The sequence below is a fragment of the Nerophis lumbriciformis genome, linkage group LG39 (genome assembly GCF_033978685.3).
Source record: "Nerophis lumbriciformis linkage group LG39, RoL_Nlum_v2.1, whole genome shotgun sequence".
NCBI classification, from domain to species: Eukaryota; Metazoa; Chordata; class Actinopteri; order Syngnathiformes; family Syngnathidae; genus Nerophis; species Nerophis lumbriciformis.
Window position 1 is genome coordinate 12049553 of NC_084586.2, and position 19959 is coordinate 12069511.

At 34.3% G+C, this 19959-nt stretch overlaps 1 protein-coding gene across 5 annotated transcripts in view; it reads left to right on the forward strand.

Annotated features, from left to right (window-relative positions):
• Positions 1-19959, forward strand: part of entpd1 (ectonucleoside triphosphate diphosphohydrolase 1) — a 91544-nt gene that overhangs the window by 64564 nt on the left and 7021 nt on the right. For 4 of the 5 annotated variants that reach the window (XM_072912673.1, XM_061931923.1, XM_061931920.2 and 1 more), the window contains 4 exons: positions 8560-8687; positions 13267-13384; positions 18179-18329; positions 18456-18615. In XM_072912673.1, the coding sequence (XP_072768774.1) occupies positions 8560-8687; positions 13267-13384; positions 18179-18329; positions 18456-18615 (557 nt within the window). Of the gene's footprint in view, positions 1-3941; positions 4037-8559; positions 8688-13266; positions 13385-18178; positions 18330-18455; positions 18616-19959 lie in introns of those variants that run through there. The other variant, XM_061931922.1, reaches the window with a different exon arrangement.

The window sequence follows — 19959 nt, forward strand, 5'->3', positions numbered from 1 at the left end:
GCGCCGAAAACTGCTCCTCGCCATCAACCATCAAACTGTAATTACTTGATTTTAAATGATCAGCTCTCCTTCCAAACTGATATGAAGCTTTGAGGTCGGGAAATGACCATGACTTGACCTTGGTATCGACGCCAATGTTTCCCCCTGGTGGTGGATAATTATAACTGTCATAACTTATTTTCACATGCTCTGATCTTCCTGAATTTTTTTGAGGGTGGGTCGGTGCATTAAGAAGGACGTGACCCCGTAAACCCAAAGGGCCCGTTCAATGGTGCTTGCAGCTTTAAGTTTACTTGATACTTTCAATTTGCAACATTTCACGTCGCCCTCTGCTGGAGATTAGATGGAATGCACATTTAAAGGGTTTCATTATTCATTATTCATATTTATATTCACTTATTAAAGAAATCGATTTTAAATGTTTAAAAAAATATCTAAAATAAACTATAAGGCGCACTTAAAATCCTTTCATTTTCTCAAAACTCGACAGTGCGCCTTATAACCCGGTGCACCTAACGTACGGAATAATTTTGGTTGTGCTTACCGACCTCGAAGCTATTTTACTTGGTACATGGTGAAATGATAAGTGTGACCAGTAGATGGCAGTCACACATAAGAGATTCGTGTAGACTGCAATATGACTCAAGTAAACAACACTAAAGTTGTATATTTTCCATTGAAAATATAGAACATTAACACGGCGCTCAAAAATCTATCAAAATGTTTTAGTACGACTTTGGTAAGCTATGAAGCCGCATCGCTTAATGGATTGTCGGCACATTAAACATACCAGTATTATTATGGTGTGTGTAGAAGGTAAGACATATCTGTACACGGAGGCATATTTCCATCTAAATGTTCGCAGACCAAAAAGAACGTAAATAGAGCTTCCACTTTAACGACTGCACCATGTCTCATGTATGTGGCCCTCTAGTGGCCGTAAAGTGAGTTGCGTGTCTGAAATAAAGATAGAAGTACACGTTTTTCTTTCACTCTGTCTTTAATCAGCGAGCTCATCCTAAAAGTGCGGAGCCTTTGCGTCATCCGTGTGCTGCAGCTGCTTGGCGCTAAATCTCCCTCCCGCCATTCATGTGACATCGAAAGCGAAACTCTTTTGAATGAATTGTTTTTGAATCCCCTGGTTGAGTTCAGAAGTTGAGGTGTGTTTTGATGTTATGTGGCATGTTTTTATGTGCGTTTGGAAGGAACTCTGGTCACGTGGAGCCTGCAGTGAGACGCAAACACACGTGGCACACACGTGGTTTCACTTTTACTGCTGGGCGGGGCCACGCAAACATTTCAGAGAATTTTGTTCATGCAGATGTTTTATGGCCTTCAAATGAGTGCGTCACACCACAAAGTTAGCGAGTGATTAGCTTGCGCTGGCATGCAAAACCTTTTACCCCAGGTGACTTAAACGTCCTTTAAAATTGAAAGTCATGTAACTTTAGTTTCACTTTGCATGCCACTTTTCATACATGAACAATATTTCATAATGTGGTCACTTCCTGAATGTGAGAACGTAATTCTGCCGCCTCTCTCTCCTTTTTCTGCCTTCTGAGGCAAGTTACTCAAACAAAATGATGGATTCTGCATACAATAGTAGTGTTAGAATAATAAAAAAAAAAATAGCATTCTATAACGTTAAAATCCTACCACTTTCAGCAACATTTTTTCATGATACAATGCTTTTTTCCTTGTCTGCTTCCAATAATTAAATATTATTCATTTGGTCGTGTGAGGTGATTTTTTTTAAATTAAATTAAAAACATTTTTTTTATCACTTTTAGGAATAATTATTAAATGAATAAAATTATTTTTTCTTAAATAATACGTTTATAATAATACTCATGAAATTCAAATAATATATTAACAATAAATTAGTAAAATTACAATAAGTTATTTTTCTCAAATAAAAATCTATATTTTTTCTTGATAAATACTTGCTCTTTCTTGTCATATTCCAATAATAGATTTAAAAATAAATCCATTAAATTAGAAGAATAAAAAAGTATAATCTTACCAATTTTTGCAAAATTTTTATTTGATAAAATATTAGCTTTTCCTTGTATGCTTCGAATAAAAAAATCAAATATAGATTAGTAGAATTACAATTTATTTTTCAAATAAAGAAAAGTATTAATTCACCACTTTTTGCTTTTTTAGATATAATACTTTTTTTCCTCTTCAGAATCCAATAATAAGGAATACATTAGTAGTGTTAGAATAATAGAATGCTTTTTTTTATTATTGAAATATTGCTCAAATCCTACCATTCTCAGCAACATTTCATGATAAATTTTTTTTTTTTTCTCCTCATTAGCTTCCATTAATTAAATATTATTCATTTGGTCATGAAAGGTAATTTTTGAATTAAATAAAATTACAAATGTATCACTTTTATGATGAATTATTAAATAAAAACATTTATTTTTTTCTTAAATAATATGTTTGTTTACTCATGAAATTCAAATAATAAATTGACAATAAATTAATAAAATTACAATATTAACTTATTTTCTCAAATAAAAATATTTTTTCTTGATAAAATACTTGCTTTTCCCTCGTCATTTTCCAATAATAGATTTAAAAATAAATCACTTAAATTGGAATATAACAAAGTTATAATCTTACCACTTTTTGCAATATTTGTATTTGATAAAATATTAGCTTTTCCTTGTATGTGCCTAATAATAAATAAAATATAGATTAGTAGAATTACAATTTATTTTTCAAATAAAGAAAAGTCCCCAAAGGGAATAAGCGGTAGAAAATGGATGGATGGATGGATGGATTAATTTACCACTTTTTGCAGTAATTTTTTTTTTAGATAAAATACTTTTTTTCCTATTCAGAATCCAATAATAAGGAATACATTAGTAGTGTTAGAATAATAGAATGCTTATTTTTTTTTATTGAAATATTGTTGAAATCCTATTACTTTCAGCAACATTTTTTCATGATAGAATGATTTTTTTTTCTCCTCTTTAGCTTCCATTAATGATATATTATTCATTTGGTCATGAAAGGTAATTTTTTTAATTAAATAAAATTACAAATGTATTACTTTAGGAATAATTATTAAATAAATACTTGCTTTTCTGTGTCAGCTTCCAATAATAAAGTAGAATTAAAATAATGTTGTTTTTTTCAAATAAAAAAGTGTAATCATCACTTTTTGCAATATTTTTTTTTCTTCATCAGAACCCGCTAATAAAGAATACATTAGTAGTGTTGTTACAAAATTCTTATTTTTTGACACAATAAAGTAAACATTTTACCTAATTTTTCTTGATATTATTTCTCGTGTACTTCCAATAAAAAAACATTAATTTTGGTAGTGTTAGAACAATAAAATGTGTATTTTTTTGGATGAAATAAAGTTATAATATTACCACTTTTTGCTAATGTTTCTCTTGATAAAATTCCAAAAAGTAATGATCAAACTTAACCCCCTAAAATACTTACTGACTTTATTATTGTTACATTACAATGCAGTATAATAATTTAAAAAAGAGAATATATTATAATACACAGTAATGCAATATGGATGAAAAGTATATTTTGAGCATTTAATTCCCTCTGAAAGTTAGAAAACAAGAATGTGCTTTTTTTTTAATGGCTCGTCGAACTAGCAGACAAGTCATGTTTATACACACACACACACACACACACACACACACACACACACACACACACACGGAGAGAAGAGAGGGGATTCCGATCTGCCACAGGGATGACATCACAGAGTTCTGCAGTGACAGACAAAGAGCCAAACAAGGGAGTCCCCACTTCCTGTGAGAGAACACACGGGCGCTCTCATTGGCTGGCACACGGCGAGGCGTCGCCATGGCGACCGGCCTGGCTGGCCGGCCCTGTGTGGGAGTGTCGGGGTAGAAAGGTTGGGAGGTCGGTCATGGCAAAGTTCCACACATAAAACACTCTCTTCTCATCCTGGAAGGAGCTTCTGTGCGCCCTGCATCCTATCTTTCCTCCCTCCTTCTGTCCTCCTTCCTTGGCCCCGCCCCCTTCATGGGTAAGTGCTGCGCTCTTCATGTCTCCTTCTTCTCCACTTGACTTTAATATGTAGTCCCACTATTGCAACATGAATACCTTTTAACCTGTTACATATTTGGAGAGTGTGTGTGTGAGTGTGTGTGTGTGTGTGTGTGTGTGTGTGTGTGTGTGTGTGTGTTTCCAATTAGTAAACAGTGGAAAAGCCCTAAGTACACACGCAAAGAAAGGAAATCCGGCACGAGGTGTCCAGATTGTTTAAGTGCCGGAGTGAAAACACTGATAAAGAAAGAAATTACTTTTTATTTCACTTTGCAACCCAAAAATACTCAATTAGCAACATTTTAGCCATATCAAACAATACTTTCTGATAACACTTATATAGCTTTATTGCTTTTTGATTAGCTAGAAAGATTTAAGAACTATGTACTGGGCCACTTAATAAATGACTTATTAATAATTAAATGACTATGGCTGCTGTTATTTGTTATTTCAGGAATTTCTGTCCCTATTGGAATAAAGTCCTCCTAAACAGACTAGTTAGTTATACTAGGAGTGGACGATACGGGGTATTTTGGTATCCATCTGATACCATATAAATACAGGGTCAGTATCGTGGGCCACTTAATAAATGACTTATTAATAATTAAATCACTATGGCTGCTGTTATTTGGTATTTCAGGAATTTCTGTCCCTATTGGAATAAAATCCTTCTAAACAGACTAGTTAGGTATACTAGGAGTGGACGATACGGGGTATTTTGGTCGTACTTGCCAACCCTCCGGATTTTCCCGGGAGACTCACAAATTTCAGCGCCCCTCCCGAAAATCTCCCGGGCAACCATTCTCCCAAATTTCTCCCGATTTCCACCTGGACAACAATATTGGGGGCCTCTACAACCTGTCATCACGTCCGCTTTTCCTCCATACAAACGGCGTGTCGGCCCAGTCACATAATATATGCGGATTTAACACACACAAGTGAATGCCACGCATACTTGGTCAACAGCCATACAGGTCACACTGATGGTGGCCGTATAAACAACTTTAACACTGTTACAAATATGCGGCGCACTGTGAACCCAAGAATGACAAACACATTTCGGGAGAACATCCGCACCGTAACACAACATAAACACAACAGAACAAATACCCAGAACCCCTTGCAGCACTAACTCTTCCGGGACGCTACAATATACACCATACTTGCCTATACGCTCCCGGATTTTCCGGGAGACTCCCGAAATTCAGCGACTCTCCCGAAAACCTCCCGGGACAAATTTTCTCCCGAAAATCTCCCGAAATTCAGGCACACAATATAAACGGCGTACCTGCCCAATCACGTTATAACTGTAGAATGATCGAGGGCGAGTTCTTGGTTTCTTATATGGGTTTATTGTTAGGCAGTTTCATTAACGTCCTCCCAGCGCGGTAACAACACACAACAGCATTTCGTCTGCCATAAAGCAGTTCGTCTGCCGTAAACAGCAATGTTGTGACACTCTTAAACAGGACAATACTGCCATCTAGTGTATTTGATGAAAGCACTTTTTGCATGCCACACAGCAATGCATCATCAGTGAGGGCGTTCAGCATGGTTAGAAAAATAGTTACAAATAGAACAAGGATGGACAATTCAACCCTTAACTCAACAATGAGTAGATGAGTGTTATGTGTGTGTATATGTGTAAATAAATGAACACTGAAATTCAAGTATTTCTTTTATTTATATATATATATATATATATATATATATATATATATATATATATATATATATATATATATATATATATATATATATATATATATTAAATACTTGACTTAGTATTTCTTATAAATATATATTTTTATATATATATATATATATATATATATATGAAATACTTGACTTGGTGAATCCTAGCTGTAAATATACTCCTCCCCTCTTAACCATGCCCCCAACCACGCCCCGACCCCAACCATGCGCAGACAATCCGTCAAGCGGTGTGGCTTCATTACTTACCAAATTTGTACTGAAACCTTTTGACAGATTTATGAGCGCGGTGTGTAATGTTCTATATTCTCAATGGAACTTTTAAGGTTTTGTTGTTGTTTACTGCCATCATATTGCAGTCTGATGTGTGTGTCTCTTATGTGTGACTGCCATCTACCGGTCACACTTATCATTACACCATGTACCAAATAAAATAGCTTATAAGAAGCACTATCGAGTTTTGAGAAAATGAAAGGATTTTAAGTGCGCCTTATAGTCCGAAAAACATGGTAGGTTTTTTTTTGTTGGCTAACAAATTTGTAGTTTTTTTTTTACTAATTTGTAAAAAATTATACTTTTGTCATTATTTTTTTAAATTATTCTAAACACCCCAATTTCATATTTTGTAAAAAATAAATTAATCCTTGTAATTTAGAATTTTTTTTCTTAAAATTTTTTTTTTTTTTTAAATACGTATTTAAAAAATAAAAATAAAAATAAAAATCCCAAATCAAGAACTTTATTTTGTTTTAGTCTAAATTGCTACTAAAGCTAATTTTGTGTGTTTTATAAACAAACCACAATTTGTGTAAACATTATTCTACTTTCTTGGCACAAAATGATGACTCCAAGGTGGACCAGGCCGGACTTATTTTTTGACACAATAAAGTAAACATTTTACCTAATTTTTCTTGATATTATTTCTCGTGTACTTCCAATAAAAAAACATTAATTTTGGTAGTGTTAGAACAATAAAATGTGTATTTTTTTTGATGAAATAGTTATAATATTACCACTTTTTGCTAATGTTTCTCTTGATAAAATTCCAAAAAGTAATGATGATCAAACTTAACCCCCTAAAATACTTACTGACTTTATTATTGTTACATTACAATGCAGTATAATAATAAAAAAACAGAATATATTATAATACACAGTAATGCAATATGGATGAAAAGTATTATTTTTTTAATTTATTCCAAACCCCCCCCAATTTCAAATTTTGTAAAAAAAAAATATATATATATATATTTTTTTCCTTAAAAACCCCCCAAAAAAGTGTATTTAAAAAAAAAAAATCCCAAATCAAGAGCTTTATTTTGTTTTAGTCTAAATTGCTACTAAAGCTCATTTTGAGTGTTTTATAAACAAACCACAATTTGTGTAAACATTATTCTACTTTCTTGGCACAAAATGATGACTCCAAGGTGGACCAGGCTGGACTTATTTTTTGATACAATAAAGTAAACATTTTAACAAATTTTTCTTTATATTATTTCTCGTGTACTTCCAATAAAAAAACATTAATTTTGGTAGTGTTAGAACAATAAAATGTGTATTTTTTTTGATGAAATAAAGTTATAATATTACCACTTTTTGCTAATGTTTCTCTTGATAAAATTCCAAAAAGTAATGATGATCAAACTTAACCCCCTAAAATACTTACTGACTTTATTATTGTTACATTACAATGCAGTATAATAATTTAAAAAAACAGAATATATTATAATACACAGTAATGCAATATGGATGAAAAGTATTATTTTTTTAAATTTATTCTAAACCCCCCCTAATTTCAAATTTTGTAAAAAAAAAAAAAATATATATATATATATATATATATTTATTTTTTTTCCTTAAAACCCCCCCAAAAAAGTGTATTTAAAAAAAATCCCAAATCAAGAACTTTATTTTGTTTTAGTCTAAATTGCTACTAAAGCTCATTTTGAGTGTTTTATAAACAAACCACAATTTGTGTAAACATTATTCTACTTTCTCGGCACAAAATGATGACTCCAAGGTGGACCAGGCTGGACTTATTTTTTGATACAATAAAGTAAACATTTTAACAAATTTTTCTTTATATTATTTCTCGTGTACTTCCAATAAAAAAAACATTAATTTTGGTAGTGTTAGAACAATAAAATGTGTATTTTTGCTAATGTTTCTTTTGATAAAATTCCAAAAAGTAATGATGATCAAACTTAACCCCCTAAAATACTTACTGACTTTATTATTGTTACATTACAATGCAGTATAATAATAATTTAAAAAAACAGAATATATTATAATACACAGTAATGCAATATGGATGAAAAGTATTATTTTTTTAATTTATTCCAAACCCCCCCAATTTCAAATTTTGTAAAAAAAAATATATATATTTTTTTCCCCTTAAAAAACCCCCAAAAAAGTGTATTTAAAAAAAAATCCCAAATCAAGAACTTTATTTTGTTTTAGTCTAAATTGCTACTAAAGCTCATTTTGAGTGTTTTATAAACAAACCACAATTTGTGTAAACATTATTCTACTTTCTCGGCACAAAATGATGACTCCAAGGTGGACCAGGCTGGACTTATTTTTTGACACAATAAAGGCTGAACCAGAATGGAGTCCATCAGCAGCCAATGCACACATTCTTGTGAGACACGTGTTGTGTTAGGGAACATCTGGAAACGAGCCTCTCTCACTACTTCCTCTTTCCTTTTCCTTCCCCTTTGTGCCCACCCGCCTCCTTCCTTCCTGTCTGTCTGCCTGCCTGCCTGGTGCCCCCCGCCCTGCCCGTGGCAGAGATGAAAGACAAAAACCCCTGGGCCATGTCGCTGACCGTCGTCATCGCCGTCGTTGGCGTCATCGCCGTGGTCGCCCTGGTGACGGTAACGGTGGTCCAGAACGTGCCCCTCCTCCAGAAGTACAAGGTAGGACCAGCATGCACTAAAACTTAGACTTGGACTTAAAAAGATAATGCACACAAGGGTACAAACAAAAGGTAAAAAGTAAACTAAAAAGGCTTTATAATATATAACCATTTAAAATGTAAAGTACAAACCCTGTTTCCATATGAGTTGGGAAATTGTGTTAGATGTAAATATAAACGGAATACAATGATTTGCAAATCATTTTCTACCCATATTTAGTTGAATATGCTACAAAGACAACATATTTGATGTTCAAACTGATAAACTTTTTTTTTTTTTGCAAATCTTTAATTTAGAATTTGATACCAGCAACATGTGACAAAGAAGTTGGGAAAGGTGGCAATAAATACTGATAAAGTTGAGGAATGCTCATCAAACACTTATTTGGAACATCCCACAGGTGTGCAGGCTAATTGGGAACAGGTGGGTGCCATGATTGGGTATAAAAACAGCTTCCCAAAAAATGCTCAGTCTTTCACAAGAAAGGATGGGGCGAGGTACACCCCTTTGTCCACAACTGCGTGAGCAAATAGTCAAACAGTTTAAGAACAACGTTTCTCAAAGTGCAATTGCAAGAAATGTAGGGATTTCAACATCTACGGTCCATAATATCATCAAAAGGTTCAGAGAATCTGGAGAAATCACTCCACGTAAGCGGCACGGCCGGAAACCAACATTGAATGACCGTGACCTTCGATCCCTCAGACGGCACTGTATCAAAAACCGACATAAATCTCTAAAGGATATCACCACATGGGCTCAGGAACACTTCAGAAAACCACTGTCACTAAATACAGTTGGTCGCTACATCTGTAAGTGCAAGTTAAAGCTCTACTATGCAAAGCGAAAGCCATTTATCAACAACATCCAGAAACGCCGCCGGCTTCTCTGGGCCCGAGATCATCTAAGATGGACTCATGCAAAGTGGAAAAGTGTTCTTTGGTCTGACGAGTCCACATTTCAAATTGTTTTTGGAAATATTCGACATTGTGTGATCCGGACCAAAGGGGAAGCGAACCATCCAGACTGTTATCAACGCAAAGTTGAAAAGCCAGCATCTGTGATGGTATGGGGGTGTATTAGTGCCCAAGACATGGGTAATTTACACATCTGTGTAGGCACCATTAATGCTGAAAGGTACATACAGGTTTTGGAACAACATATGCTGCCATCTAAGCGCCGTCTTTTTCATGAACGCCCCTGCTTATTTCAGCAAGACAATGCCAATGCCAAGCCACATTCAGCACGTGTTACAACAGCGTGGCTTCGCAAAAAAAGAGTGCGGGTACTTTCCTGGTCCGTCTGCAGTCCAGACCTGTCTCCCATCGAAAATGTGTGGCGCATTATGACGCGTAAAATACGACAGCGGAGACCCCGGACTGTTGAACGACTGAAGCTCTACATAAAACAAGAATGGGAAAGAATTCCACTTTCAAAGCTTCAACAATTAGTTTCCTCAGTTCCCAATCGTTTGAGTGTTGTTAAAAGAAAAGGTGATGTAACACTTTCCCAACTACTTTGGCACATGTTGCAGCCATGAAATTCTATGTTAAATATTTGCACAAAAAAAAAAGTTTATGAGTTTGCACATCAAATATGTTGTCTTTGTAGCATATTCAACTGAATATGGGTTGAAAAGGATTTGCAAATCATTGTATTCCGTTTATATTTACATCTAACACAATTTCCCAACTCATATGGAAACGGGGTTTGTATATGTAATATATACATATTATATATACACACAATATATAACAAATCACAATTACCATTTGCAAGATTACAGTATATATAACAGCTGCAGCAAAAAAGGGCAGCATAAACATATAAGAATACATAAAATAAAGGTAAATACAACAGAAAATATGTCATTTATAGTTCAGACAGAGCATCATATTAAACACATTGTGCTGCTCTCCTTGTCCTTTTTCAGCAGCGGATGGCAGACAAATGATTATGCGCGACAAATTCTGCCGAGCAACACGAGGTGGAGAATAACAAACTTGACATTTTTATTTATTTAAAATGTTTTGGGGGGTTTTTTGTTAGTTTTTTTGCAGTCACCACTAGGCTATATATTTTTTAGTACACAGTCCTGCCGCATTTCTAAGATTCTTAACATTTTTATTTGATAAAAGTCTCTATATTTATATAATATATACATTATACATATTTAGAAGTATTAACATTTTTATATATTTTATATATTTGATGATTATAGCTCACAAACAAACCAGAGGTAGAGAATAACAAACTTTATTTATGTAAAATATTGTTTTTTTGTTTTATTTGCAGTCAACCATTAAGCTATATATTTTTATTAATCAGTTTTACCACATTTTTGATCAACATTTTTATTAATATGAAATGTATATATTTATAAAGATGTATATATTTTATTTATGTGTATATATATATATTTATCTATTTGATAATTACAGCTTCCAAATTCCACCTAGCAATCAAAGGTGGAGAATAACAAACTTTGACATTTTTATTTATGTAAAGTGTTAATTTTTTTTGTAGTCACCAGTATAGGCTATATATTTTTTAGTAATCAGTCACATTTCTAAGATTCCTAACATTTTTATTCATACAAAAATGTATATATTTACACAGGTATATATAATATATAATGTATATTGTTTTATATATTATATGCATGAAACATTTTATATTTTATATATTTGATAATTATGGCTTACAAATTCTGCCTAGCAACCAGAGGGAAAGTAACAAACAAGTATTTTTTCAAATAATATTCTGTTTTTTAATATATTTATTTCAAACAAAAGTGTTTTTCCACTCTTAGAGGTGTCTCGATACAACTTTTTCACTTTAGATACCACAGCAATATTGCAGCCTTGAGTATTGGCTGATACCGATATTGATCCGATACGTCAGCAGAAATCATACATACTTTTAATTTTTTTGTAGTGTGGAATGCTAGAAAAGGTTTGATCAAGTAAAATTAGTCAAATAGAGAACAATAGTGTATATGAAAAACACTAACCTATTTATTATTAACCACCTGGAATAAACTTATGCTGTCTTTAAGTTGAAGTGGAGAGATAATTGTTTTTTAGCGACACCTTGTGGCCATAAAAAAAAAACATTAAGTTACACTTATGATGCAATAAGTTCAATAATGCGGACACGTTTGTTACTGGCTACTTTCTTGTATTCTTCTGCCTTGCAGACTTTGTATGTATAAGTAATATGCAACTATAATCATGTCATACTTGTTTATATTGACAAATGTCCGGTTTGTTCAATGTAGGACACTTATTACGTATGTCTCGCTTGTGTGCTATGTTTGTGTGCTTAGCTGTTGTGTAGCTGCTAGCTCCAACTAGCCTATAGCCTAGCATGTTTACCTTTTGTAAATGACTTGATTCAACTAGAAGAAAAGACCAACCTTTTGTGTTAATTGCAGGACATTTAGATGTTAACTGGCTGGCTGTACTTGTTCTACTTCTATTGTTTTTGTAAACAGTCTTACTGAGTTTTTAATATTCTTAACATTGTAATTTGGAAAATGATGCCTTACGCAAACAGAGGTGAAAAGTAAAAATGTTTTTATTAAAAAAATGTAATTTTAAATAACTTTTCTACTCTATTACTACTTTTTTTTGCTGTTGTTTTTTATTGTGATAAATATCCCCTCTGTACAAATCCTGCCTAGCAACCAAAGTAATAATTTTCTTTATTAAAAAAACAGTCATTTTAAACAGCCTTTTTTCTACTCCATTTTTTTGCTTTTTAAAAAAAAAAATTTATTGTAATATTTGTCCTCTGCCTCTGTACAAATCCTGCCTAACAACCAGAGGTGGAAAGTAACATTTAACTTTATTTAAAAAAAAAAATAATTTCTCCTCTGTTGCTACTTTTTTTCTGTTCTACTTCAATTCTTTTCTTTGACTTTAAAAAAAAAAAAAAAAAAAAATTGTGACAATTATCCCTTGTACAAATCTTGCCGAGCAACCACAGGCGGAAAATAAAAATGTTCTTTCTAAAATGTTTTAACATGTTTAACACAGCCTTTTTTCTATTCTATTACTACTTTTTTTTCTCTACTCTACTCATATTGGGGGTTTTTTTTCTTATTTTTTCATTGTGATAATTATCCCTTATTTGCGAATCCTGCCTAGCAACTAGAGGTAACATAGGTAACATAACAAAACTACATTTTGTTTTTCCTGCGATAGATAATTATTTTTGCCATTTAAAAAATGTAAGTACATTTTAATACTAACTCCTTATTATTGTACTCTGCTACATTTTTATGATAAATCAACTGCAGAGTGAAAACATTTTTTTTTTACCGGAACTTTGACAATATATATTTTCAATTAGTTTCTTTTTACTTCACTCAAGTCGATTTTTATGCAAAGTAACTATACTTTTTACTCGAGTGCATTATTTTTTTAAGGGGTTTGGACCTTTTTTCCCCACTTTTGGATGTGAGTTTTAGCTCCAAAGGTCTTGTGTATTCTATATAAATATACTCTAGTAGTACGTGCCCAGTGATTGACACGTCACGCTAATAATTTTTTTTTTTTTTCTCTTTTATCTTTAGTACGGCATCGTGCTGGACGCCGGCTCCTCCCACACGACCGTGTTTATCTACCAGTGGCCCGCAGAGAAGGACAACAACACGGGACGAGCGGAGGAAAAGCACGCCTGCAACGTCAAAGGTACATGCTAACGCTACGTCATAAATAATAATAATAATAATGAGAATATTGCATGAATAGAGTGCAGTTCCTTTTACGTAATGGTGAGGTGTCGGGGGGATGAATGTCTTTATTCATGCTTGAGCGATACTTATACCTCCAACTAGATGGCAGCAGTGCTCAGTTTAAGCAACAGGCTGACTGGGAAATATGAAATGTACCTAAATAATTATCTGCTGTATATCAATTCATTAAGGGGGAGTTTTAAACACTTCTGTCCCCTAGGTGGGGTGTGACAAGATATAGTTGAGATTATTTTCACTTCCAATATAATACCAGTATCGGAGCAGTAGGTCATTGACCAATATCGATATTGCTTCGATCCGATATCAGCAGGAATCCAACATACTTTTATTAATTTGCAGTGTGGAATGTTTGATCAAGTGAAATGAGTCAAACCGAGAACCTAAGGTGTGTGTGATAAACATGAACCTATTTATTATCAACCATCTGAAATGGATTTGTGCTGTCTTTAATTTGAAGTGGAGTGGTAATTTTGGGGATTTGTCAAGTAAGTTGACACGGTTTGTTGCTAGTTACACTGTTCCCTCGATTATCGCGAGGGTTACGTTCTAGGACACAAACACACACACACCGTGGTAAATTAATTTTTGCAAAGTTGGGACGCTCTTTATTTGATGATTTTTTTATTCATATTGCTTGCATTTTAAAGTCTTTACAAACTCTATCCGCAGCTTTCACACACATTTATAAAAACTTCCTGTGCTCTTAAAACACAAAACTTAAATTGGTAGTCAACTCTCAAATGTATTCAATAAATACAGCAAAATCCGAGATGCGGTAAGTGAAGGGAAGGCTGCACTTCCTAATATGCTTTTGAATGATGCGAACATGTTTGTTACTGGATACTTTCTAAATAGTTTCTGCCTTTGGAGACTTTGCATGTGTAAGTAATATGCAATTGTAATTTTTTGATACTTTTAATTTGGTAGTGTTTTTTTTATATTTATTAAATGCAAATAAATTCTGAACACCTGTGGAAATAATAGTTTTTGATAACATACTTGCTTTTCTTCATCAGCTTCCAATAATACATTAGATTATTCTAATTGCACTAATGTATTCTTAATCTTTCAAATAAGAAGTTTAATCACATTTTACCATTTTTTTTCTCGATTAATTTTTTTTTTCCTATTTTTGATACTTTTAATTTGGTAGTGTTTTTTTTATATATTTTAAATGCAAATAAATTCTGAACACCTGTGGAAATAATAGTTTTTGATAACATACTTGCTTTTCTTCATCAGCTTCCAATAATACATTAGATTATTCTAATTGCACTAATGTATTCTTAATCTTTCAAATAAGAAGTTTAATCACATTTTACCATTTTTTTTTCTCGATAAAATTTTTGTTTCCTATTTTTGATACTTTTAATTTGGTAGTGGTTTTTTAATATTTTTTAAATGCAAATAAATTCTGAACACCTGTGGAAATAATAGTTTTTGATAACATACTTGCTTTTCTTCATCAGCTTCCAATAATACATTAGATTATTCTAATTGCACTAATGTATTCTTAATCTTTAAAATAAGAAGTTTAATCACATTTTACCATTTTTTTTCTCGATTAAATATTTTTTTCCTAATCAGAGTCCAATACTGAGGGATTCATTAGTACTGTAGAACTGCAACAACCAATCGATTAAAATAGATTATAAAAATAGTTGGCGATTAATTTAGTCATCGATTCGTTGGATCTATGCTATGCGAATGCGCAGAGGCTATTATTATTATTATTATTATTATTATTGTTATTTTATTTTTTATTTTTTTATAAACCTTTATTTATAAACTGCAACATGTACAAACAGCTGAAAAACAATAATCAAAATAAGTATGGTGCCAGTATGCTGGTTTTTTTCCAATAAAATACTGGAAAGGATAGAAATGTAGTTTGTCTCTTTTTCCCGATTATTAATCGAAGTAATAATCGACAGATTAATCGATTATCAAATTAATCGTTATTTGCAGCTCTATAGTACTGTATAGCAAAATGCTTTTTTTTAATGAAATAAAGTTAAAATCTTACCACTTTTAGCAATGTTTTTCTTGATAAAATACTTGCTTTTCCTCGTCAACTTCCAGTAATAAAATACTAATAATGTGGTAGTGTTGGAATAATACATTTTTTGTTTTTTAATAAAATAAAGTTAGAATATTACCACTTTTTGCTAATGTTTTTCTTTATTAAAATTCCTAAAAAATACAATATTTCCCCTCTGATGATTTGATACTTGTGTATAATGACAAATGTTGTATTTGAGACTGCAATATTGTCCAATGAAGGACACTTATTACATATGTCGAGCTCACAGGTGCCATCATTTAATGCGGCCTGCGAAAGCCCTGAAATAGTATGAGTCAATAAAGCATTTTATCATTTACCAAATGTAATCTTTTCATTGTGACAGACATGAATACATTTTGAAATGTATTATCTAATAATGCAACAAATATAATACTATCATTAATTTCAGAATGTTTTAAAATGAAAACAATATAAATATCTGCTTGAGTTATATATCAATGCAAGTTATTTATCAAATTGTACACTGTAGAAATGACAATAGATTTTACAGTAAAAAAAAAAATTGGCAGCTCAGTTGCCAGGATTTTACAGTAAACATTTTACAGTAATACGCTGTAAAAACCACTGTAAATTTTACGGTGAAGTTGCCTTTTTTTTTTACAGTGTATATAATACAAATGTAATAATCAAATGCGCAGTAATTAATTTTATAATATCATGAGGTGAATTGTTATACATTTATATTCATAAATTATATACGATTACAAGCGGCCCTCTTAGGGCAGCCATAACTGCGATGTGGCCCTCAGTGTAACCGTGTTCGACCCCCCTCATCTAGCTTGTGTGCTATTGTGTGCTTAGCTGTCGTGTAGCTTCTCGCTCCTAGTAAAGTTAAAGTAGCAATGATTGTCACACACACACTAGATTTGGCAAAATGATTCCTTGTATTTGACCCATCACCCTTGATCACCCCCTGGGAGGTGAGGGGAGCAGTGAGCAGCAGCGGTGGCCACGCTTGGAAATCATTTTGGTGATTTAACCCCCAATTCCAACCCTTGATGCTGAGTGCCAAGCAGGAAGGTAATGGGTCCCATTTTTATAGTCTTTAGTATGACTCGGTCGGGGTTTGAACTCACGACCTACCGATCTCAGGGCGGACACTCTAACCAGTAGGCCACTAAGCAGGTTAGTAGCCTATAGCCTAGCATGTTTACCTTTTGTAAAAGACTTGACTTAAAACAGAACAAAAGAGCAACCGTGTGTGTTTATTGGAGGACATTTAGACCAGTGGTTCTTAACCTGGGTTCGATGGAACCCTAGGGGTCCGGTGAGTCGGCCTCAGGGGTTCGGCGGAGGTCAAGACACACCCGACTCATTGTGTAAATAAAAACTTCTCCCTATCGGCGTATTACGGATACGGCAACAGCAGAAGTCAGACTGATTTGCAGGTGTGTAATTTGTTGTGAGTTTATGCACTGTGTTGGTTTTGTTGTTTGAACAAGGTGATGTTCATGCACGGTTCATTTTGTGCACCAGTATAAAAACATGGTAACACTTTAGTATGGGGAACATATTCACCATTAATTAGTTGCTTATTCCATCCATCCATTTTCTACCGCTTATTCCCTTGGGGCTCGCGGGGGCGCTGGAGCCTATCTCAGCTGCACTCGGGCGGAAGGCGGGGTACACCCTGGACAAGTCGCCACCTCATCACAGGGCCAACACAGACAGACAGACAACATTGGCACTCACATTCACACACTAGGGCCAATTTAGTGTTGCCAATCAACCTATCCCCAGGTGCATGTCTTTGGAGGTGGGAGGAAGCCAGAGTACCCGGAGGAAACCCACGCAGTCACGGGGAGAACATGCAAACTCCACACAGAAAGATCCCGAGCCTGGGACTGAACCCAAGACTACTCAGGACCTTCGTATTGTGAGGCAGATGCACTTAACCCCTCTTCCACCGTGCTGCCCTAGTTGCTTATTAACATGCAAATTAGTAACATATTGTCTCTTAACTAGTCATTATTAAGTACTTATTAATGCCTTATTTGGCATGACCTCATTATAACCCTAACCCTCTAAACCTGGCCCTAACCCTCTAACCCTAACCCTAACCAAAAAACTCTAAATTAAGTCTTTGTTACTTAGAATATGTTCCCCATACTAAAGTGTTCCACTTTCTGCTCCGCCGCTCCCAGTCTGTGGAACGCTCTCCCTGACCACCTGAGGGCACCACAGACTGTGGATGCTTTTAAAAAAGACTTAAAAGCCCTTCTTTAAAAAAAAAAAAAAAAAGCCTTTTTTTTTTTTCTTTTTTTTTTTTAGATATGTGCATACTAGCTATAGCTATTTGGCTGTTCTAGTTTTTATATTTTTAAATTTCTTTATCTTTTTTTTAATTTATTTATATTTTTTTTAATACACTGTAGCACTTTGAGATTGTTTACTCAATATAAAGTGCTTTTTACAAATAAAATCTACTATTATTATTATTATTATTATTAAAACATATAACTTTGTCTTGAATTTGAAAAAAAAAAAACATTTTATTTTTCACTAAAGAAGGGTTGGGTGAATGCGCATATGAAACTGGTGGGGTTCGGTACCTCCAACAAGGTTAAGAACCACTGATTTAGATGTTGTACAAGGGCCAATAAAAAACAAACTATGGGCTAAAACCCATTTTTGAACCAACAGGTCCAGGTATTTCCAGCTATTCCGGGACTCCCTGGAAGGCCGGCGAGTCCCTGCGAGCGTGCATGCAGGAAGTGGAGGAGAACATTCCCGGGAAAAGACACGCGGAGACGCCACTTTACCTCGGAGCCACCGCCGGGATGAGATTACTGGAGTGAGGCATCGTCGATACCATCAATATTTCTAGTAGCTGTGGATTTATGGACTCGTAGATCCAGCGCCTGTCGAGACGCCATTCGGCTAATTGTGTGTGTGTGTGTATGTGTGCGTGTGTGTGTAGGAAGGCCAACAGCTCGGCATCCGAGGAGGTCTTCAAGGCCGTCTCCGAGACCCTCCAGAAGTTCCCCTTCTCCTACCAGGGCGCCAGGATCCTCAGCGGCCAGGAGGAGGGCGCCTTCGGTTGGGTCACGGTCAACTACTTGGACGACCGCCTCAAGCAGGTGAACACGCACCTGTTTTCTTTTTCTTCGTGGCATGTAGACCTCACTTTGATGTGTGTGTGTGTTCTTGTATTTCTACCCTTCTTGAGACATCAACAAGGAAAAGTAGCTTCCGTATGAGGACCGGTTATGACCGAAATCATGGTCCCAATACGGAAAACCATTGCATCTAATAGAGAATGTCTCATTTGCACCCCTGGTGGTGAAATCTATCAAAATGAGGGTGGTCCCAAAAAGGAGGGATTTTTCAAATTGACTGTGTGTCGGTTTTAAAAGTCAACATATGAAATAACAAGTGTGTGTAAAAATTGGAAGTTCTCCCCCTCTGGTCAACATATGAAATAACAAGTGTTTGTAAAAATTGGAAGGGCTCCCCCTCTGGTCAACATATGAAATAACAAGTGTTTGTAAAAATTGGAAGTGCTCCCCCTCTGGTCAACATATGAAATAACAAGTGCGTGTAAAAATTGGAAGGGCTCCCCCTCTGGTCAACATATGAAATAACAAGTGTGTGTAAAAATTGGAAGGGCTCCCCCTCTGGTCAACATATGTAATAACAAGTGTGTGTAAAAATTGGAAGGGCTCCCCCTCTGGTCAACATATGAAATAACATGTGTGTGTAAAAATTGGAAGGGCTCCCCCTCTGGTCAACATATGTAATAACAAGTGTGTGTAAAAATTGAAAGGGCTCCCCCTCTGGTCAACATATGAAATAACAAGTGTGTATAAAAATTGGAAGGGCTCCCCCTCTGATCAACATATGAAATAACAAGTGTGTGTAAAAATTGGAAGTTTTCCCCCTCTGGTCAACATATGAAATAACATGTGTGTGTAAAAATTGGAAGGGCTCCCCCTCTGGTCAACATATGTAATAACAAGTGTGTGTAAAAATTGAAAGGGCTCCCCCTCTGGTCAACATATGAAATAACAAGTGTGTATAAAAATTGGAAGGGCTCCCCCTCTGATCAACATATGAAATAACAAGTGTGTGTAAAAATTGGAAGTTTTCCCCCTCTGGTCAACATATGAAATAACAAGTGTGTGTAAAAAAAATTGGAAGTGCTCCCCCTCTGGTCAACATATAAAATAACAAGTGTTTGTAAAAATTTGAAGTGCTCCCCCTCTGGCCAACATATATAATAACAAGTGTGTGTAAGAAATTGAAATGCGCCCCCTTTTTTAAAAATAAATATGTACCTGTAATAACATTAAATAAATAATTAAGATTAAAAACCAATTACAAACAAAAATTCCCCCCCCCCAAAAAATTTTACTAAAAGCTTACCTTTTTTTATATTTGCATAGCATATATTATTAATGTTGTAAATACACATCTTTATATAT